Source organism: Leptonotus elevatus, chromosome 11 (genome assembly GCF_054856555.1).
Source record: "Leptonotus elevatus isolate MCC_2025b chromosome 11, RoL_Lele_1.0, whole genome shotgun sequence".
Taxonomy (NCBI): domain Eukaryota; kingdom Metazoa; phylum Chordata; class Actinopteri; order Syngnathiformes; family Syngnathidae; genus Leptonotus; species Leptonotus elevatus.
The window spans coordinates 1,251,413-1,274,752 of record NC_141249.1 but is presented as its reverse complement, the minus strand read 5'-3'; the positions used below and the strand labels follow the sequence as shown (position 1 = coordinate 1,274,752).

General features: G+C 40.3%; 1 protein-coding gene across 1 annotated transcript in view; it reads left to right on the top strand.

Moving 5' to 3' along the window:
- The window catches only part of ect2 (epithelial cell transforming 2), a 191,484-nt gene extending 170,538 nt beyond the window's left edge, over positions 1-20,946 (top strand). The window contains exon 18 of the mRNA XM_086088432.1: positions 19,779-20,946. Coding sequence (XP_085944558.1) covers positions 19,779-19,931 — 153 coding nt within the window. The 3' untranslated portion in view covers positions 19,932-20,946. The remainder of the gene's footprint in view (positions 1-19,778) is intronic.
- The last annotated feature ends 2,394 nt before the right edge of the window (positions 20,947-23,340 follow it).

The following is a 23,340-nucleotide window of genomic DNA, read 5'->3' as shown; positions in this document are numbered from 1 at the left end:
AAAATCAAATGTGTGTGCGTGAATGTGCATGTTTCTTAAAGGGGCAGTAATACTTTTAGTAGATTATGGTTAACTTGCACATTTCTTGAGCGATTTCAATGGTTTAAATTTTAAACTGTTCAGCTCATTGAAATGTTGGTTAAAATCAAATGTGTGTGCGTGAATGTGCATGTTTCTTAAAGGGGCAGTAACATACTGTTGATTATGGTTAACTTTTACATTTCTTGAGCGATTTCAATGGTTTAAATTTTAAACTGTTCAGCTCATTGAAATGTTGGTTAAAATCAAATGTGTGCGCGTGAATGTGCATATTTCTTAAAGGGACAGTAAGATACTTTATTTGATCTTGATTATGGTTAACTTGCACATTTCTTGACCGATTTCAATGGTTGAAAGTTTAAACTGTTCAGCTCATTGAAAAGAGTTAGCAGGCCCATTCAAAATTTCCGCGGGAATTTTTCTAGTTATTCTTTAATCTTCCGCGTTTTTTCTGCTAAAATGCGGCCCGTACCGTAGATCGCACCGGGACAAAAGAGGTATCAAACGATGCGGCTCGATCTGACTCGGTGCGGCATTATTTTTCTAAGAATTCCCAGTTACCATGGCGACGCTATTCCCAAAAAACTCCCAAATAAAGTCCCATAGGAATGAATGGGAATCCAAAAGAGATCAACTCCAATCAAGCACCTTTTTCAAAGACACGCTGCGCGCGCATACGTTAACCGACCGATATGAAAATTAGCTCATTTTGTTGGAATTTTTGTCATCTTTAGCTCAGTGTCAAAAAAAAAATTAAGGAATGAAAGCTCTCCCCCCTGTGCGGGTTCAAAGACAGTGAGCAAAGGGGTGAAAGTCGCCTTTCTTGCATCAGTTAGAGCGTGACTAATTAAGGTCTGAGTGCTGGGAACCAAAAAATATATTTCCAAAAGTTTCACTTCAACTCGTCACCATGGCCACAATCTTTGCTCACTAGACATCAAATTCGCACATTTTGTAGCCACAAGCCTCTGCTTTCTGAAGAACTAAGTTTTATTTGGCTAAGGTGTCATTTAGTACCTTTATTTTCACTTTAAGCGAGGAGAAGTCGCACATTTTGGATCTCTTTTCAATGTAATTTTCGCCGTTTTTGCCTCTTCATTTTCGATCAATCATAAGTTTTCAACCTGCTCTCATTTGGTCATTTTTCATCCGATTAAAAAACTGAGAACATGCTCGCGTTCCCCAAACCCTTGCCGTTCTAACGAGCCATTTCTGGAATCTGCATCTTCAACCGTTAAGTCGCGAGAGGCTTTTGTTTGAGGTGAGCGTAATCCTATACAAATCAATGGAGTGTTGGTGCGTGACGTCTCCTCACAACTTAAAATCAAATGTGTGTGCGTGAATGTGCATGTTTTGTAAAGGGGCAGTGAGATACTGTTAATTATGGTAGATTCCACATTTCTTGACCGATTTCAATGGTTTGAATTTTAAACTGTTCAGCTCATTGAAATGTTACTTAAAATCAAATGTGTGTGCGTGAATGTGCATGTTTCTTAAAGGGGCAGTAACATACTGTTGATTTTGGTTAACTTGCACATTTCTTGAGCGATTTCAATGGTTGAAATTTTAAACTGTTCAGCTCATTGAAATGTTGGTTAAAATCAAATGTGTGTGCGTGAATGTGCATATTTCTTAAAGGGACAGTAAGATACTTTATTTGATCTTGATTATGGTTAACTTGCACATTTCTTGAGCGATTTCAATGGTTGAAAGTTTAAACTGTTCAGCTCATTGAAAAGAGTTAGCAGGCCCATTCAAAATTTCCGCGGGAATTTTTCTAGTTATTTTTCTTCCATATATTATCTTCCACCGACTTTTCCGCAAAAATGCGGCCCGAACCGTACATCGCACCGGGACAAATGAGGTATCAAACGATGCGGCTCGCTCTGACTCGCTGCGCTATTATTTTTCTAAGAATTCCCAGTTACCATGGCGACGCTATTCCCAAAAAACTCCCAAATAAAGTCCCATAGGAATGAATGGGAATCCGAAAGAGATCAACTCCAATCAAGCACCTTTTTCAAAGACACGCTGCGCGCGCATACATTAACCGACCGATATGAAAATTAGCTCATTTTGTTGGAATTTTTGTCATCTTTAGCTCAGTGTCAAAAAAAATTTTAAGGAATGAAAGCTCTCCCCCCTGTGAGGGTTCAAAGACAGTGAGCAAAGGGGAAAAGTCGCCTATTTAGAGTGTGACTAATTAAGGCTTCAGTGACGGGAACCAAAAAATCTATTTCCAAAAGTTTCACTTCAACTCGTCACCATGGCCACAATCTTTGCTCACTAGACATCAAATTCGCACATTTTGTAGCCACAAGCCTCTGCTTTCTGAAGAACTAAGTTTTATTTGGCTACGGTGTCATTTAGTACCTTTATTTTCACTTTAAGCGAGGAGAAGTCGGACTTTGACGCCTATCTCCTCCATGTTAATTTCGCCGTTTTTGCCTCTTCATTTTCGATCAATCATAAGTTTTCAACCTGCTCTCATTTGGTCATTTTTCATCCGATTAAAAAACTGAGAACATGCTCGCGTTCCCCAAACCCTTGCCGTTCTAACGAGCCATTTCTGGAATCTGCATCTTCAACCGTTAAGTCGCGAGAGGCTTTTGTTTGAGGTGAGCGTAATCCTATACAAATCAATGGAGTGTTGGTGCGTGACGTCTCCTCACAACTTAAAATCAAATGTGTGTGCGTGAATGTGCATGTTTTATAAAGGGGCAGTGAGATACTGTTAATTATGGTAGATTCCACATTTCTTGACCGATTTCAATGGTTTGAATTTTAAACTGTTCAGCTCATTGAAATGTTACTTAAAATCAAATGTGTGTGCGTGAATGTGCATGTTTTATAAAGGGGCAGTGAGATACTGTTAATTATGGTAGATTCCACATTTCTTGACCGATTTCAATGGTTTGAATTTTAAACTGTTCAGCTCATTGAAATGTTACTTAAAATCAAATGTGTGTGCGTGAATGTGCATGTTTTATAAAGGGGCAGTGAGATACTGTTAATTATGGTAGATTCCACATTTCTTGACCGATTTCAATGGTTTGAATTTTAAACTGTTCAGCTCATTGAAATGTTACTTAAAATCAAATGTGTGTGCGTGAATGTGCATGTTTCTTAAAGGGGCAGTAACATACTGTTGATTTTGGTTAACTTCCACATTTCTTGACCGATTTCAATGGTTGAAAGTTTAAACTGTTCAGCTCATTGAAAAGAGTTAGCAGGCCCATTCAAAATTTCCGCGGGAATTTTTCTAGTTATTTTTCTTATTTTTTAATCTTCCGCGTTTTTTTCTGCTAAAATGCGGCCCGTACCGTAGATCGCACCGGGACAAATGAGGTATCAAACGATGCGGCTCGATCTGACTCGGTGCGCTATTATTTTTATAAGAATTCCCAGTTACCATGGCGACGCTATTCCCAAAAAACTCCCAAATAAAGTCCCATAGGAATGAATGGGAATCCGAAAGAGATCAACTCCAATCAAGCACCTTTTTCAAAGACACGCTGCGCGCACATACGTTAACCGACCGATATGAATTTTAGCTCATTTTGTTGGAATTTTTGTCATCTTTAGCTCAGTGTCAAAAAAAAAATTAAGGAATGAAAGCTCTCCCCCCTGTGCGGGTTCAAAGACAGTGAGCAAAGGGGTGAAAGTCGCCTTTCTTGCATCAGTTAGAGCGTGACTAATTAAGGTCTGAGTGGTGGGAACCAAAAAATATATTTCCAAAAGTTTCACTTCAACTCGTCACCATGGCCACAATCTTTGCTCACTAGACATCAAATTCGCACATTTTGTAGCCACAAGCCTCTGCTTTCTGAAGAACTAAGTTTTATTTGGCTAAGGTGTCATTTAGTACCTTTATTTTCACTTTAAGCGAGGAGAAGTCGCACATTTTTGATCTCTTTTCAATGTAATTTTCGCCGTTTTTGCCTCTTCATTTTCGATCAATCATAAGTTTTCAACCTGCTCTCATTTGGTCATTTTTCATCCGATTAAAAAACTGAGAACATGCTCGCGTTCCCCAAACCCTTGCCGTTCTAACGAGCCATTTCTGGAATCTGCATCTTCAACCGTTAAGTCGCGAGAGGCTTTTGTTTGAGGTGAGCGTAATCCTATACAAATCAATGGAGTGTTGGTGCGTGACGTCTCCTCACAACTTAAAATCCAATGTGTGTGCGTGAATGTGCATGTTTTGTAAAGGGGCAGTGAGATACTGTTAATTATGGTAGATTCCACATTTCTTGACCGATTTCAATGGTTTGAATTTTAAACTGTTCAGCTCATTGAAATGTTACTTAAAATCAAATGTGTGTGCGTGAATGTGCATGTTTCTTAAAGAGGCAGTAACATATTGTTGATTATGGTTAACTTTTACATTTCTTGAGCGATTTCAATGGTTTAAATTTTAAACTGTTCAGCTCATTGAAATGTTAGTTAAAATCAAATGTGTGTGCGTGAATGTGCATGTTTCTTAAAGGGGCAGTAACATACTGTTGATTATGGTAGATTCCACATTTCTTGACCGATTTCAATAGTTTAAATTTTAAACTGTTCAGCTCATTGAAATGTTACTTAAAATCAAATGTGTGTGCGTGAATGTGCATGTTTCTTAAAGGGGCAGTAATACTTTTAGTAGATTATGGTTAACTTCCACATTTCTTGAGCGATTTCAATGGTTGAAAGTTTAAACTGTTCAGCTCATTGAAAAGAGTTAGCAGGCCCATTCAAAATTTCCGCGGGAATTTTTGTTTCTAGTTATGGGCCTGCTAAGCGGAGCAAGCAGCAGCGAAGCTGCTGCTTGCGGAGCAAGCAGGCACATATTACTATCCTAGAAAAAAGGGTTTATTGTTGTTATTATGGGCCTGCTAAGCGGAGCAAGCAGCAGCGAAGCTGCTGCTTGCGGAGCAAGCAGGCACATATTACTATCCTAGAAAAAAGGGTTTATTGTTGTTATTATTATATCATCCTTCCACGATTTTTCTGCTAAAATGCGGCCCGTACCGTAGATCGCACCGGCACGAATGAGGTATCAAACGATGCGGCTCGATCTGACTCGGTGCGGCATTATTTTTCTAAGAATTCCCAGTTACCATGGCGACGCTATTCCCAAAAAACTCCCAAATAAAGTCCCATAGGAATGAATGGGAATCCGAAAGAGATCAACTCCAATCAAGCACCTTTTTCAAAGACACGCTGCGCGCGCATACATTAACCGACCGATATGAAAATTAGCTCATTTTGTTGGAATTTTTGTCATCTTTAGCTCAGTGTCAAAAAAAATTTTAAGGAATGAAAGCTCTCCCCCCTGTGAGGGTTCAAAGACAGTGAGCAAAGGGGAAAAGTCGCCTATTTAGAGTGTGACTAATTAAGGCTTCAGTGACGGGAACCAAAAAATCTATTTCCAAAAGTTTCACTTCAACTCGTCACCATGGCCACAATCTTTGCTCACTAGACCTCAAATTCGCACATTTTGTAGCCACAAGCCTCTGCTTTCTGAAGAACTAAGTTTTATTTGGCTACGGTGTCATTTAGTACCTTTATTTTCACTTTAAGCGAGGAGAAGTCGGACTTTGACGCCTATCTCCTCCATGTTAATTTCGCCGTTTTTTCCCTCTTCATTTTCGATCAATCATAAGTTTTCAACCTGCTCTCATTTGGTCATTTTTCATCCGATTAAAAAACTGAGAACATGCTCGCGTTCCCCAAACCCTTGCCGTTCTAACGAGCCATTTCTGGAATCTGCATCTTCAACCGTTAAGTCGCGAGAGGCTTTTGTTTGAGGTGAGCGTAATCCTATACAAATCAATGGAGTGTTGGTGCGTGACGTCTCCTCACAACTTCAAATCAAATGTGTGTGCGTGAATGTGCATGTTTTGTAAAGGGGCAGTGAGATACTGTTAATTATGGTAGATTCCACATTTCTTGACCGATTTCAATGGTTTGAATTTTAAACTGTTCAGCTCATTGAAATGTTACTTAAAATCAAATGTGTGTGCGTGAATGTGCATGTTTCTTAAAGGGGCAGTAACATAGTGTTGATTATGGTTAACTTCCACATTTCTTGAGCGATTTCAATGGTTGAAATTTTAAACTGTTCAGCTCATTGAAATGTTAGTTAAAATGAAATGTATGTGCGTGAATGTGCATGTTTCTTAAAGGGGCAGTAATACTTTTAGTTGATTATAACTTCCACATTTCTTGAGCGATTTCAACGGTTGAAATTTTAAACTGTTCAGCTCATTGAAAAGAGTTGCAAGAGTTAGCAGGCCCATTCAAAATTTCCGCGGGAATTTTTCTAGTTATGGGCCTGCTAAGCGGAGCAAGCAGCAGCGAAGCTGCTGCTTGCGGAGCAAGCAGGCACATATTACTATCCACCCTAGAAAAGGGTTTATTATTTTTCTTCCATATATTATCTTCCACCGACTTTTCCGCAAAAATGCGGCCCGAACCGTACATCGCACCGGGACAAATGAGGTATCAAACGATGCGGCTCGCTCTGACTCGCTGCGCTATTATTTTTCTAAGAATTCCCAGTTACCATGGCGACGCTATTCCCAAAAAACTCCCAAATAAAGTCCCATAGGAATGAATGGGAATCCGAAAGAGATCAACTCCAATCAAGCACCTTTTTCAAAGACACGCTGCGCGCGCATACATTAACCGACCGATATGAAAATTAGCTCATTTTGTTGGAATTTTTGTCATCTTTAGCTCAGTGTCAAAAAAAATTTTAAGGAATGAAAGCTCTCCCCCCTGTGAGGGTTCAAAGACAGTGAGCAAAGGGGAAAAGTCGCCTATTTAGAGTGTGACTAATTAAGGCTTCAGTGACGGGAACCAAAAAATCTATTTCCAAAAGTTTCACTTCAACTCGTCACCATGGCCACAATCTTTGCTCACTAGACATCAAATTCGCACATTTTGTAGCCACAAGCCTCTGCTTTCTGAAGAACTAAGTTTTATTTGGCTACGGTGTCATTTAGTACCTTTATTTTCACTTTAAGCGAGGAGAAGTCGGACTTTGACGCCTATCTCCTCCATGTTAATTTCGCCGTTTTTGCCTCTTCATTTTCGATCAATCATAAGTTTTCAACCTGCTCTCATTTGGTCATTTTTCATCCGATTAAAAAACTGAGAACATGCTCGCGTTCCCCAAACCCTTGCCGTTCTAACGAGCCATTTCTGGAATCTGCATCTTCAACCGTTAAGTCGCGAGAGGCTTTTGTTTGAGGTGAGCGTAATCCTATACAAATCAATGGAGTGTTGGTGCGTGACGTCTCCTCACAACTTAAAATCAAATGTGTGTGCGTGAATGTGCATGTTTTATAAAGGGGCAGTGAGATACTGTTAATTATGGTAGATTCCACATTTCTTGACCGATTTCAATGGTTTGAATTTTAAACTGTTCAGCTCATTGAAATGTTACTTAAAATCAAATGTGTGTGCGTGAATGTGCATGTTTTATAAAGGGGCAGTGAGATACTGTTAATTATGGTAGATTCCACATTTCTTGACCGATTTCAATGGTTTGAATTTTAAACTGTTCAGCTCATTGAAATGTTACTTAAAATCAAATGTGTGTGCGTGAATGTGCATGTTTTATAAAGGGGCAGTGAGATACTGTTAATTATGGTAGATTCCACATTTCTTGACCGATTTCAATGGTTTGAATTTTAAACTGTTCAGCTCATTGAAATGTTACTTAAAATCAAATGTGTGTGCGTGAATGTGCATGTTTCTTAAAGGGGCAGTAACATACTGTTGATTTTGGTTAACTTCCACATTTCTTGACCGATTTCAATGGTTGAAAGTTTAAACTGTTCAGCTCATTGAAAAGAGTTAGCAGGCCCATTCAAAATTTCCGCGGGAATTTTTCTAGTTCTTATTTTTTAATCTTCCGCGTTTTTTCTGCTAAAATGCGGCCCGTACCGTAGATCGCACCGGGACAAATGAGGTATCAAACGATGCGGCTCGATCTGACTCGGTGCGCTATTATTTTTATAAGAATTCCCAGTTACCATGGCGACGCTATTCCCAAAAAACTCCCAAATAAAAGTCCCATAGGAATGAATGGGAAAAGGAAAGACAAAATCACACATCAAGCACCTTTTTCAAAGAGACGCTGCGCGCGCATACGTTAACCGATTGATATGAAAATTAGCTCATTTTGTTGGAATTTTTGTCATCTTTAACTCAGTGTCAAAAAAAAAATTAAGGAATGAAAGCTCTTCCCCCTGTGCGGGTTCAAAGACAGTGAGTGTAATCGCCACTCTGATACCCAATTAAGGCTTCAGTGACGGGAACCAAAAAATCTATTTCCAAAAGTTTCACTTCAACTCGTCACCATGGCCACAATCTTTGCTCACTAGACATCAAATTCGCACATTTTGTAGCCACAAGCCTCTGCTTTCTGAAGAACTAAGTTTTATTTGGCTACGGTGTCATTTAGTACCTTTATTTTCACTTTAAACGAGGAGAAGTCGCACTATTTTGATCTCTTTTCAATGTAATTTTCGCCGTTTTTCCCTCTTCATTTTCGATCAATCATAAGTTTTTAACCTGCTCTCATTTGGTCATTTTTCATCCGATTAAAAAACTGAGAACATGCTCGCGTTCCCCAAACCCTTGCCGTTCTAACGAGCCATTTCTGGAATCTGCATCTTCAACCGTTAAGTCGCGAGAGGCTTTTGTTTGAGGTGAGCGTAATCCTATACAAATCAATGGAGTGTTGGTGCGTGACGTCTCCTCACAACTTAAAATCAAATGTGTGTGCGTGAATGTGCATGTTTTGTAAAGGGGCAGTGAGATACTTTATTTGATCTTGATTATGGTTAACTTCCACATTTCTTGACCGATTTCAATGGTTTGAATTTTAAACTGTTCAGCTCATTGAAATGTTACTTAAAATCAAATGTGTGTGCGTGAATGTGCATGTTTCTTAAAGGGGCAGTAAGATACTTTATTTGATCTTGATTATGGTTAACTTGCACATTTCTTGAGCGATTTCAACGGTTTAAATTTTAAACTGTTCAGCTCATTGAAATGTTAGTTAAAATCTAATGTGTGTGCGTGAATGTGCATATTTCTTAAAGGGACAGTAAGATACTTTATTTGATCTTGATTATGGTTAACTTTTACATTTCTTGAGCGATTTCAATGGTTGAAATTTTAAACTGTTCAGCTCATTGAAATGTTAGTTAAAATCAAATGTATGTGCGTCAATGTGCATGTTTCTTAAAGGGCCAGTAATACTTTTAGTTGATTATAACTTCCACATTTCTTGAGCGATTTCAATGGTTGAAAGTTTAAACTGTTCAGCTCATTGAAAAGAGTTAGCAGGCCCATTCAAAATTTCCGCGGGAATTTTTCTAGTTTTTATATTATCTTCCAGCGACTTTTCCGCAAGAATAGGGGCCGTACCGTAGATCGCACCGCGACAAATAAGGTATCAAACGATGCGGCTCGATTTGACTCGCTGCGCTATTATTTTTATAAGAATTCCCAGTTACCATGGCGACGCTATTCCCAAAAAACTCCCAAATAAAGTCCCATAGGAATGAATGGGAATCCGAAAGAGATCAACTCCAATCAAGCACCTTTTTCAAAGACACGCTGCGCGCGCATACGTTAACCGACCGATATGAATTTTAGCTCATTTTGTTGGAATTTTTGTCATCTTTAGCTCAGTGTCAAAAAAAAAATTAAGGAATGAAAGCTCTCCCCCCTGTGCGGGTTCAAAGACAGTGAGCAAAGGGGTGAAAGTCGCCTTTCTTGCATCAGTTAGAGCGTGACTAATTAAGGTCTGAGTGCTGGGAACCAAAAAATATATTTCCAAAAGTTTCACTTCAACTCGTCACCATGGCCACAATCTTTGCTCACTAGACATCAAATTCGCACATTTTGTAGCCACAAGCCTCTGCTTTCTGAAGAACTAAGTTTTATTTGGCTACGGTGTCATTTAGTACCTTTATTTTCACTTTAAACGAGGAGAAGTCGCACTATTTTGATCTCTTTTCAATGTAATTTTCGCCGTTTTTCCCTCTTCATTTTCGATCAATCATAAGTTTTCAACCTGCTCTCATTTGGTCATTTTTCATCCGATTAAAAAACTGAGAACATGCTCGCGTTCCCCAAACCCTTGCCGTTCTAACAAGCCATTTCTGGAATCTGCATCTTCAACCGTTAAGTCGCGAGAGGCTTTTGTTTGAGGTGAGCGTAATCCTATACAAATCAATGGAATGTTGGTGCGTGACGTCTCCTCACAACTTAAAATCAAATGTGTGTGCGTGAATGTGCATGTTTTGTAAAGGGGCAGTGAGATACTGTTAATTATGGTAGATTCCACATTTCTTGACCGATTTCAATGGTTTGAATTTTAAACTGTTCAGCTCATTGAAATGTTACTTAAAATCAAATGTGTGTGCATGAATGTGCATGTTTCTTAAAGGGGCAGTAACATACTGTTGATTATGGTTAACTTTTACATTTCTTGAGCGATTTCAATGGTTTAAATTTTAAACTGTTCAGCTTATTGAAATGTTGGTTAAAATCAAATGTGTGTGCGTGAATGTGCATATTTCTTAAAGGGACAGTAAGATACTTTATTTGATCTTGATTATGGTTAAATTTTACATTTCTTGAGCGATTTCAATGGTTGAAATTTTAAACTGTTCAGCTCACTGAAATGTTAGTTAAAATCAAATGTATGTGCGTGAATGTGCATGTTTCTTAAAGGGGCAGTAATACTTTTAGTTGATTATAACTTCCACATTTCTTGAGCGATTTCAACGGTTGAAATTTTAAACTGCTCATTGAAAAGAGTTGCAAGAGTTAGCAGGCCCATTCAAAATTTCCGCGGGAATTTTTCTAGTTTTTTTTATTTTTTATTATTCCACGGATTTTTCCGCAAAAATGCGGCCCGAAATGTAGATCGCACCAGCACAAATGAGGTATCAAACGATGCGGCTCGATCTGACTCGCTGCGCTATTATTTTTATAAGAATTCCCAGTTACCATGGCGACGCTATTCCCAAAAAACTCCCCAAAAAAATCCCATAGGAATGAATGGGAAACCGATGACATCAACTCCAATCAAGCACCTTTTTCCAAGACACGCTGCGCGCGCATACGTTAACCGACCGATGAAAAAATGCTCATTTTGTTGGAATTTTTGTCATCTTTAGCTCAGTGTCAAAAAAAAATTTAAGGAATGAAAGCTCTCCCCCCTGTGCGGGTTCAAAGACAGTGAGTGAAATATCCTTTATCCCATTTGTGTGTATTGCATGGGCTAGAGCGGACCAATTAAGAAACAGTGTAGACGGGGAAAAAATTGATTTCAAGTTTCACTTCAACTCGTCACCATGGTCACAATCTTTGCTCACTAGACATCAAATTCGCACATTTTGTAGCCACAAGCCTCTGCTTTCTGAAAAACTAAGTTTTGTTTGGCTAAGGTGTCATTTAGTACCTTTATTTTCACTTTAAGCGAGGAGAAGTCGGACTATTTCGATCTCTTTTCAATGTTATTTTCGCCGTTTTTCCCTCTTCATTTTCGATCAAACATAAGTTTTCAACCTGCTCTCATTTGGTCATTTCTCATCCGATCAAAAAACTGAGAACATGCTCGCGTTCCCCAAACCCTTGCCGTTCTAACGAGCCATTTCTGGAATCTGCATCTTCAACCGTTAAGTCGTGAGAGGCTTTTGTTCGAGGTGTGCGTATCCTATACAATATCAATGGAATGTGGGTGCGTGATGTCTCCAGTATGTTAAAGTTCCAATGTGTGTGCGTGAAGGTGCATGTTTCTTAAAGCGACAGTAAGATACTTTTAGTTGATGTTGATTATGGTTAACTTCCACATTTCTTGCCTGATTCCAGTCGTTTACATTTTAAACTGTTCAGCTCATTTACATTTTTTTTAAATACATTTTTAAAAAAAACACAACATTATTGTTATTTAACTCTTTGACTGCCATAAACGTTATAAAACGTTTAGCATAAACCTAGGGAAGGGCGCCGAGGACGTTAAAAGACGTCCCCTATGTTTTTTTTTTTTTTTTTTCAAAAACGGGTGCAGGAAAGCCTTGGGCAGCTGTGCTGAAAGAATCAGGCTGATCTGATTAGTCAAAGACTCGTTTTGGCCCCTAGAGGGCAGCGATGACTCTCTTTGCACAAGGTTGGATGGGCCGCCCACCGTGGGCGTCAGTAGAAGACGTGAGGCGGAGCTAGAGTGTTGAGGAGACAATGGCTGATCCAAGCCACAATGGCTTGACCAAGCAACCGGTTACAAGCAGCTCGGCTTGAGCATTTTTTTCAAAGACGGAAAGCATCAATCAATACTAAAAAGCGCATTGATGTCAACGATGATGATGACAACGAGCTCTACGCCAAAGTTGGAAGCTTTGGCCTGTTACTATCACGTAGTAAGCCTCACCGGCTACGCGCGGCTAGCGCGGCTAGCGCTGCTAAGGCCGGAAAACGCGCACAATAGCCGGCCGGGTACTTCTGCACAAGCGGACATTCGATCGGGCGATGGAGAGTTGGCATCGACCAATGCAGATTGATGATGATGATGATGATGACTGCGAGTTTGATGCCAAAGTTGGAAGCCTGGACGTGTTTACGATCACGTAGTAAGCCTCACCGGCTACGCGCGGCTAGCGCGGCTAGCGCTGCTAAGGCCGGAAAACGCGCACAATAGCCGGCCGGGTACTTCTGCACAAGCGGACATTCGATCGGGCGATGGAGAGTAGTCGAAAAGCATCGACCAATGCACATTGATGATGATGATGATGGTCAACCTCGCCGGAGTTGGAAGCTATACGCGGCCGTTATTCTCTCGTCATAAAGCCTCACCGGCTAGCGCTGCTAACGCCGGAAAACGCGGAGCTGCACAAGCGGACATTCGATCGGACAATGAAGAGTACCCCGAGTCCAATGCATATTCATCGGAGGAGCGGGTACAGTCTGATCACGGAGAAGACACTGTTTCTGGACTACGATGCCACCATGAATGGAGTGGATAAAATGGATCATGCAAATGCTGTTGCGTCTTCTTGCACGCAGGAGAGTGTTACACAAAGAAAAACTGTCGTTGAAACATCCACATATTTGTAAATAGCACCACAGTTGCACACATTTGTAAATAGTTTGCCAAATTGTTGTCAAATTGTTACACTGTTGAATGTAAATAAACGTATTTTGCTATCAAAAAACACTTTTTCATTCTTGGTGGTAGTGTTTTATAGAAGTAAAGCACTATTTAGGTGTTTGTGGCATCATTCATGGACAAAAAGAAGTGTCAAATTCACTAGAATGCATGAAATAATATCGTTTCACTAAAAGCTTGATTTCTCCGTATTTTGGTCCAACACAGGCGAAATTGGGTCAAACTAACCATTTTCTATTGTTGATTACTAAAGAACGGAATAAGGTAGAAACAAACTCTTTTTTTCTGATGAAAGATGAAAGTCCAATCTTTCATTTGGTAGTACGTGTGTTTCCATAGTCCAAACAGAACATTTTCTGTGGACCTTGAAAATCAGTCAAAATGCTTAAATCGGCTGGCACTGGCGGCATCCCTTTTCTGAAAACGTCTGGCAGTCAAAGAGTTAATTGTAATTAAATGGAATTGACTGCTATTTAAATAGTGCTTTTTTAATATACTGCCTGGTCTCTCACTTTTGCATAGCAACTGCCTCAGCCAATCATCTCTCTCACTGTTGAGCTCAACCCACCCCCTTTTTTTCTTGGTGTACTCAAGGCTTGACCTATGTACGACTACTACTATTGCAAATACTATTACTACTACTACTATCTTGGCCAATTGATTAGGTACACCCAGGATTCTGGTCAATTAATTAGGTACACCCTGGATTCTTGCCACTCCGCCCACCCAGGGCGGCGGCCATCTTGGCCAATTGATGAGGTACGCCCAGGATTCTCGCCACTCCGCTCGCCCAGGGCGGCGGCCATCTTGGCCAATTGATTAGGTACGCCCAGGATTCTCGCCACTCCGCTTGCCCAGGGCGGCCATCTTGGCCAATTAATTAGGTACACCAAGGATTCTCTCCCCTCCGCCACCCGGGGCGGCGGCCATCTTAGCCAATTGATTAGGTACACCCAGGATTCTGGTCAATTAATTAGGTACACCCTGGATTCTTGCCACTCTGCCCACCCAGGGCGGCGGCCATCTTGGCCAATTGATTAGGTACACCCAGAATTCTCGCCACTCCGCCCACCCAGGGCGGCGGCCATCTTGGCCAATTGATTAGGTACGCCAAGGACTCTCGCCCACCCGGGTCGCCAGCCATCTTGGCCATTTGACTACTACTAAAATTACTACAACTACAAGTACTACTAATACTACTACGAGTACAAGTACTACTACTACTACTACTACTACTACTTACTACTACTTAATACTACTACTACTTACTACTACTACTACAAGTACTTGCTACTACTATACTACTACAACTATTGCTACAAGTATTGCGTCTTTCCACCTTGCAAGAGTCAGCAGGCCCATTAAAAATTTCCGCGGAAATTTTTCTAGTTTAAAGTTAGGATGCTAGGAAGCCGCAAATTAATTATGGTGTCATTGTCTAATACGGCAGAGGTCTCCGACGTAAGTGGCTAGCGGAGTGTCTGGCTGCCGGCTGTTAAGTTTGACAGCTGGTATCTGCAACCTGCCTTACGTTAATTATTTTTCAATATTCTGGACCAAGGCTACTTTGTAATTCAATCTCCATGTTTAAGGGAAGGGAATGTGCCTTAAATTGCACGTTGAGTTTTTTGATTATTAAAATAATTATTAAAATAAAATAAATAAATAGAACTTTGTCTTAATTTATTTTATAAAACACTTTTGCTCATTAACTCTTTGACTGCCAACCATTTTCAGAAAAGAGAACGTGGGTGCCAGCTGATTTAGAGCATTTTGACTGATCTTTCAAGGTCCACAGAATATTTTGTGTTTGGACTATGGAAACACAGATACTACCAAATGAAAGATTGAACTCTCACTTTCATCAGAAAAAAAAAAGTTTGTTTCTACCTTATTCAGTTTTTCAGTAATCAACAATAGAAAATAGGTTAGTTTCACCCAAATGCTCTGTTTTGGACCAAAATACGTAGAAATCAAGCTTTTTGTGAAACGATATTATTTCATGCACTCTTGTGAATTTGACACTTTTTTTCCATGAATGATGCCACAAACACCTAAACAGTGCTTTACTTCTGTAAAACACTACCACCAACAATGAAAACGTGTTTTTTGATAGCAAAATAAGTTTATTTACATTCAACAGTGTAACAATTTGACAAAACAATTTGGCAAACTATTTACAAATGTGTGCAACTGTGCATGTGTGGTACAATTTACAATTGTGTAGATGTTTCAACTACACAGTTTTTCTTTTTGTGTGATATATTGTGTAACACTCCCTTGTGTGCAAAGGGACGCAGCAGGATTTGCACCACAGATTAGTTTCACTGCGATTGCCCCTTCGCGTGCAGACCCTACACTTTCTTGCCGGCCTTTTTTTCCGGGGAGTAGCAGGTATGTACTGCAATGTGTGTTTGGCCATGTTGTCATCAAGTCTACTCTCAGGATCATGATACGGTGACGTGGTGTTACGTCTGGCTTCCTCATGTCCTTCAGTTCCTATACCGGGTGGTAAGAGATGTTCTGATCCATCTCCAGTGTCTTCTCCGTGATCAAACTGTACCCACTCCTCCGATGAATATGCATTGGACTCAGGGTACTCTTCATCGTCCGATTGAACGTCCGCCTGTGCAGAAGTGCTCGGTTGTGCACCACGTTTTCCGGCGTTAGCATCGCTAGCCGGTGAGGCTTTACGACGTGATCGAAGCCGCCGCGTCAACGCTTCCAACTTCGGCGTCAACCTCGGAGTCACCATCATCATCATCAATGTGCTCTTTAGCACTGGTCGATGTTTTTCGTCTTTGAAAAAAAATGCTCAAGCGTGAGCTGCTTGCAACCGGTCGCCATTTTCGCTTCCTCAGCCATTCTCCCCTCAACACTCTAGCTCCACCTCACGTCTTCTACTACTGACTCCTACCCGATCTTGTCCAAAGAGAGTCATCGCTGCCATCTAGTGCCCATAAATAGTCATTATACTAACTCGATCTACTTTATACTTTGAGCACAGCTGGCCAAGGCTTTCCTCCACCCGTTTCCATTAAAAAACATAGTTAACGTCTTTTAACGTTTTTGGCGGCACTCATTTGGATTTTACTAAACGTTATTAAACGTTTTTGGCGGTCAAAGTGTTAACAAAGAAAAATATTCAACTCAAACTATCAAACTTATTTACACATGAACCATGTAAAATTAAGAATGTTTCTGCCTCATATTGCACTTAAAAGTTGTTCCTAAATCGTACACAGCTTTTCATTAGACATTTTGATAAAAAAGAAAAAAAAGAAAAGCCCTTTACAAAATACACGGGGTGAGTGTCCTCCTTTTCATCTCGCTGGCTTTTCACCGTGTCCGTTTGCAGCGGTCGGTCGCACCAGCTCCCGGGGTCATTGCACACACCGGAGGAGAGGGGCGTCGCTTGGTGTACAACATTTAAATTTCTCCCGCAGTGTCTTCCCCCTTTTTTTTTTTAAGAGCCCCCCCAAACGCTTCCACTTTTTCACCGGCATCCCGGTGGCTGTGCTAAATACTTTAACTAATGCTAGCAACATTAGTTATCAACATTTTTAAACATGGAAACCCGCTATCTCCGGGTGGCGACAGACCTGTACAGGACGCGGTGTGTGACTCTGCAGTCGGTTCCCGAAACCCATTAGCTGGTGCGTACAAATGTATTTATTTTCAAACGTTGGTGAATATGCGAATGTGCCTATTTTAAGTGCACCGCACCTTGTCCTGCCGCACGCATCCGTATAAAGTGAAATCGCACCGCCAACCCTCGTTTGGTGTTTAATGCACCATTAGCCAACATGTCTGCGTTGTGGGCACATTTAAATTTATATTGTGCTTTGTTAAAATGCCAGTGCTAAATCAATATTTTATAATATTATAATTTCAATTAATTATAATAAATACAATGATAGTAAACATTTGCATAATTTTTTTCCCGCCGTTTCGGTTTTCGGCCAAGCATTTTTCATTTTCGGTTTCGGCCAAACATTTTCATTTTGGTGCATCCCTAGTTTTAACACTTGTACTCCACGTCATAGCTACATTTGCAACTATATCACGTGTATGATTTCGGAAACTGCCTGTTGTCACGTCAAATGTATAAAAGCTGTGTCTCTCACCGTCCCATTGTTCCATCACCATCAAATCTTCTACAAACGTAGTGTCTTGGCTGGCCTTGAGTTGTCTTGATGTGTTGTGTTGTGACGATTAGTAATCTGGTGTCTGAGACACTTTACGACGCTGATGTAGAAAGTCTGGCATGTCATAATTTTTGTTCATCTTGCCACACAGTCCTACATATCCTACATGGCCCTATGATTGGTTCCTTGGCATTGACCAATAGTGAGATGAAGGGAAATGCCCTTTCATGCTGGTGTTGTGCCAATAGCTACTACCGAGAGAGAAAAAAAACTGTAGGGGGGGTGAGTGGGGTAAGTAGTGCCAATTTTTACTTGGTGTCTTTTATGCAGGAGATTACAGGAATGTCTCCAACTAAAATATGTTCATATAGTTAGGGAGGTTGTGCATCCCTGGGAGCAATCACTTTGGGTCTTCAATAAACTGAGAAACATAGATTTGGAAAAAAAAACGTTTTTTGTGGCAATAACCAGAGAGTCAGTGCATCAGTGAACTCCGGGTGGGATGGGTACCGAAGGCGGCACTGATTCACGTTAAATCAAACTGTGCCATGTTCCGAAGCGCGTCTTTTGTGACTGTCTGGGAGTACATGTGCTGGTAATTTTCTAAAGCGCATCGGCTCACCGTATGCGGGTAACACCGCCACGACGCCTGCCTCTCCTCGGCGCGGACCACACGCAGACATAGCAGATGTATGTCTTCACCCACCGATTTGAATCATGCAAGGTGTGTGGCTTTACCATCGTTACACTATATTACTTATACCATATTTATAATTTCATGGATAACGATAAAACTGCAAAATGTTGTGGCCAAGCTGTAACACTAGCAAACATTACGTACCGCATTGGATACAGTTTACATTGAGTTTGCTCCTGAGTCCCAATTATTCTGTCGTTCATGTCATTGTCACTGTCATTTTTTGCGAGATTTCACTTCACTTCACTCCACACACGTTCTTGAAAAAAAACTGCACAAGGAACCAAAATAACACAATGCAATTATTTATTGTCTGTTCCTGTATTACTGCATAATTTTGTCCTTTATGTTGTTCATTGTAAAGAACTTTACTTCTCACTTTATTTGTAATATTAATTGATGGTATTAGTTTTACTTCATTATGTTTTTTTATTTGTCAGAAAATCTGACATATAGTAAAACATCATTAATCTTCGATTTTGTTTAATGAAAAATTACTGTTAAAATGAATAATATTTTTTTATTATAATTTTATTGTTAAATTAATTAATTAATATACGTTTATTACCACAAACAACAGAACAAAAGTAAAGAAAATTGGTATTGTTCAGTACCGGTATCAATACCCCAGCACCGACAATTGGAACCAAACCGGTTCAAATGTGTAAGGTACCCATCCCTACTTGAATGCAGCACATGCTGTTTTTTCAACATCCATCCACAGTCCGATAAATGTAGCAAAACACGTTCAAATTTTTGCAAACTGTTTTTCTTGAGGCCATAAAATCTTGAACATTAAAACTCGCCACCACTAAATGCCAGAAGAGCAGAAAGCATTAATTATATTCTGAAGAGGAAATAAACCCACAGCCCCAATCGACATGATCACATGCCTCCAGCGACGGACAAGAACAACAGTGGTATGCAAAGCAAAACGCGCGAAAAGGTTTCAAAGACTTCCGGGTTCCATGGCCTTTTATACACACGACATGCATCACCCGGGAGACAATAACTCTGTCTATTTGGTATACATTCTCGTCTGCGTGCGCAAACGCGTTTTCTGTGCTGTTCATCACCGTCATTTGCCGGTTGATGAGGGACGAAACAGAACAAGCAAGGCATTCACACAGAGCACCTGTCTCGCAGAAGAGAAAACTCAATTTATTGCCTCTACTTCACCCAGACAAGGGACAGGTTTTTTTAATTTATCACATTTCCAAGGCCAGATGGTAGAATTCTTGTCAGGTTCAGTCAACCTAGAACATTTAATAAACAATAGACAAAGGAAGGAAGACAAGAGACTTCGATTATTTTTGCTCGCGAGGAGAGCGGACAGAGGTGCACAGATTACATCTCCTACCCGTTCTGAGGCCTTCTCTTTTTATTTTTGTGCACTGCGTTCCAACAACAAAATGTTTCTGTCCTTATCTTGTGATAAGATCACAGTTCCTGTTTTCCAGATGCAATACTATAAGAGTAAATATGTAATAACTTATGTACATCTATTGTAACAGTTCTATTCATGATTCTCTGGTTACAAAATAAATACAACAAAATACAACACTACTGTTTTGAAGGTTGTATGGGTTAGCGATGTTTTATACATTTACCTGATCCCTTTGCAGGAATACATAATGCACTGTTAGAATCTTTGTGATATTAACTGAAATGTGTCTCTGAAATGTCACTTTGTCTCCCTTTTTGTTTCGTATCCTAGATGTCTCGCTCTGTCTCCACACACAGTTTGAGTGACTCTGCCAAAAGCAGTACCACAGTGCAACGCTCTAATTCTTTGGACCACCCTCCTCTCAATGCAAGAGTTCCTGTCTGTATATTCTCTTCTTGCAGCCCTGCCCAAAATGTTACTTAGCCAAGCTTTGCCACCGATACTAAGGGGAACTCTGCCCCAATTACTACCCGTATGTTTAGAGGCTAAATCTATCTGGCTTCTAATCTCATTTACTTGCCCAATCAACACATTTTTCGTCAAGCCATACTGTTCCTAAACATAGACCAATGCAACCCACCCCAAGTTTGCTTTTTTTCAAATTCCCAAATCAACCCTTATCTCAACTCCAAAACATTGGTGACAAATTTGGATCCAATTGTTTCTAGACACGTTGAGGCTACAGTCCAAAACTAAATTTTGGAAGTGTAGTTTTGAGTATTATCTGTACTATTTGCGCAATATTGAGCTGGTTGCCTTTGAACTCTTTGACTCCTAATCCTAAACATGCAGATTCAATACGTTAAAGTACCATGTGTTGTAATCTTCTTGATTTTCAGTTTGATATGAAAATAAAGGAAGTAGATTATAAAGTCTTGATTTGGAAGAACTGCATTACTCTTCATCTTCTGGGCCCTGGGAACACTGCTGGTGATGATCAAAGTTTTGGAGAATATTCCCTTAGTGGCTAGGGTTAGGTGACAGTGTGAACTGATGTAGACTGAGGACATAAAATACAGTAAAACCTCCAAAGTCAAATGCCGTACAAACAGGAGTTTAAGTTTAAAAACAATTTGCCCAAATACTTGGAGGTCAAACTTCTGCTGAAAAGCAGGGGCTGAGCTGTAATGCTGTAGAGGCCATTGAAATGTTGGGCTGAAAAAAGCTTAATTATATGATGTGTAGGCATATTTGTAATATGTCTCCATTAATTTGGGACCTTCCTTCCTGGGCAAAACATTTGGATTACAGAAGATTAGGGTGCATGTGTTTCTATGGAGTTTTCCATTGTAAGTTAGCATTTAGAAATCAGGCTATGTGATCACTTTAAATGCACAACATGTGATTCTTTGTTTTTCATGATGTAACCTTCAACTGAGTGTGACAATAAACAGCTTGAAGCCTCACTTATGAATAAATTTGCTTTATGTCTACCAAACTGCCATTTGTTGTGAAGTGAGTTGAGTCACCTGCCACCATACAGCACCCGTAGTGTAAATTGGGTCAATTATTTATTAATTTACATAATTAATTGATGTTTAATAGAGACTCAAGTTTAGTATTTAAATAAATCTTGAGCTCACCTATCAAAGCACCACATCTGTTTTAGATAGTTTTATCAGGATAACAGATGATAATCTCAGTAAATCTGTCATTGAATCATCAAATAAAGCATGCTACGTTTTAATAGTTTGTGAGTTTGTTTTTCATCTTAGAGGTTAATGTAAATTGTTAAAACACATTACACAATCAGGTTTTGATTATGTGCCTGTTTATTTCCTAATTTACTTGGTAAGTTTAAAAGACAAAACTATTGTGATACGAAATATGAACAAGAACGAATGTAAAAGATTAAAATAAACAAAGATGCAGGCATGACAATTCCTCACCTTTCGGCAAAATTCGCCGTTTTGAAACCAACATAGGTTAATGTCAGGTTTAGTCAACCTAGAACATTTAATAAACAACAGACAAGGAAGGAAGGCAAGAGACTTAGATTATTTTTTTGCTCGCAAGGAAAGCGGACAGAGATGTGCTCAGTTACAATCTCCTACCCGCTCTGAGGCACTCTCTCCCGAGCCCTCTCTTTTTCTTTATTTTTTACAGGGAATTCCAACAACAAAACATTTCAGGCCTTATCTTGTGATAAGGGCACAGTTCCTGTTTTGAAGCTGCAAGAGCATAAGTCATGCTTTGCAATACTATAAGAGTAAATATGGGATAACTTATGTACGTTTATTCTAACAGTCGTGAATCGTGCAGATCCGGTGAGAAAATATTTCGGGGGGTGTGGGGGCTTGTGACCAGAGAGACGGTGTATCAGTGAACTCCGGGTACGTGGGATGGGTACCGAAGACGGCACAGATTCACGTTAAATCAGAGAGTGACATGTTCCACAGCATGTCTTAAGTTCTGACTGTGCAGGAGTAGATGTGTTGGTATTTTTTTATGCCGCACTTCAACGCAGCAGGGTACGCACAACCAGCGTACTGACGTCACCCACTCACGCTGAATTTCATTCACGCTACATTTCCGGGTTTGGGTGGAAGCAAGCGAGATTTGATCGCCGACAAGCCAAACGAGAGTGAAGCTTCGCTGTTCCTAGCATGCTTTGGTTAAGCGTGGTGCCCCACACCTGCGTGGACTTGGTGCTGAGGCATAGTGGCAGCAGGGACGTCACCACCATCGGCTCGCCATTTGCAGAAAGCACTGCGTCCTCGGCCGCCTCTCCCCGGCGCCGACACAGCAGATGTCCGTCTTAAACCACCAATTCGAATCATGGTGTGTGGCTTTACCATCGTTACAATATATTATAAAATATTAGGACAATACTTATACCCTATTTATAATTTCATTGGTAACGAAATCTTGTGGCCAAAATTTAGCACGAGCATTGTTCATTGTAAAGAACTTTGCTTCACACTTTGTAATTTGTAATAATTATTTTACTTTATTAATGTTATAACTTGATTTTTGATTTTTTTTTACTACATCCTCTCTGGCCCACGTGTTTTAAATTCATGATGTTTTATGATCTGTCAGTTTTTATTTAATGAAGAATAGCTGTTAAAGTGAATGTTATTTAATACAATTATTATTTTATTTATCCATCCATCCTTTTACGACCGCTTATCCGAGGTTGGATCACAGGGGCAGCAGCCCAGACTTCCCTCTCCCCAGCCACTTCAACCTGCTTCTGCGGCGGGATCCCATGGCGTTCCCAGGCCAGCTGAGAGATATCCTGACTAGAGAGATGAGAGAGAGACCTTCTTTTTTTTAGGATTAACATTGTCATTCATCCATTATCTACCGCTTATCCTGCTTCGGGTCACAGGGGCAGCAGTTTTAAGCAGGGAAGCCCAGACTTCAGTCTCCCCTGCCACTTCAACCAGCTCCACCGGCGGGATCCCAGGCCAGCCGAGACATAGTCTCTCCAGCGTGTCCTGGGTTGTTCCCGGGGCCTCCTACCGGACATGCATTAACTCCTCCACTTGGGGCAGGATCTCATCCCCGAACCGGAGGGGTTATTTCAACCTTTTCCGACTGAGGACTATGGTCTCAGATTTGGAGGTGCTGATTTTCATCCCAACCGGTTCGCACTCACCTGTGAGACATTCCAGTGACAGTTGGAGAGGCTTGAAGAAGCCAGCAGCACCACATCATCTGCAAAAAGCAGAGATGCAATGCTGAGGCCACCAAACCGGATCACCTCAACTACTTGGCAGCGCCTCGAAATTCTGTCCATAAATGTTATGAATAGGGGTGTGTTAAAAATTTCGATACATAGATATGTATCGATATTAATAAAAATTGTCTTCTTTTCCTTTCGGCT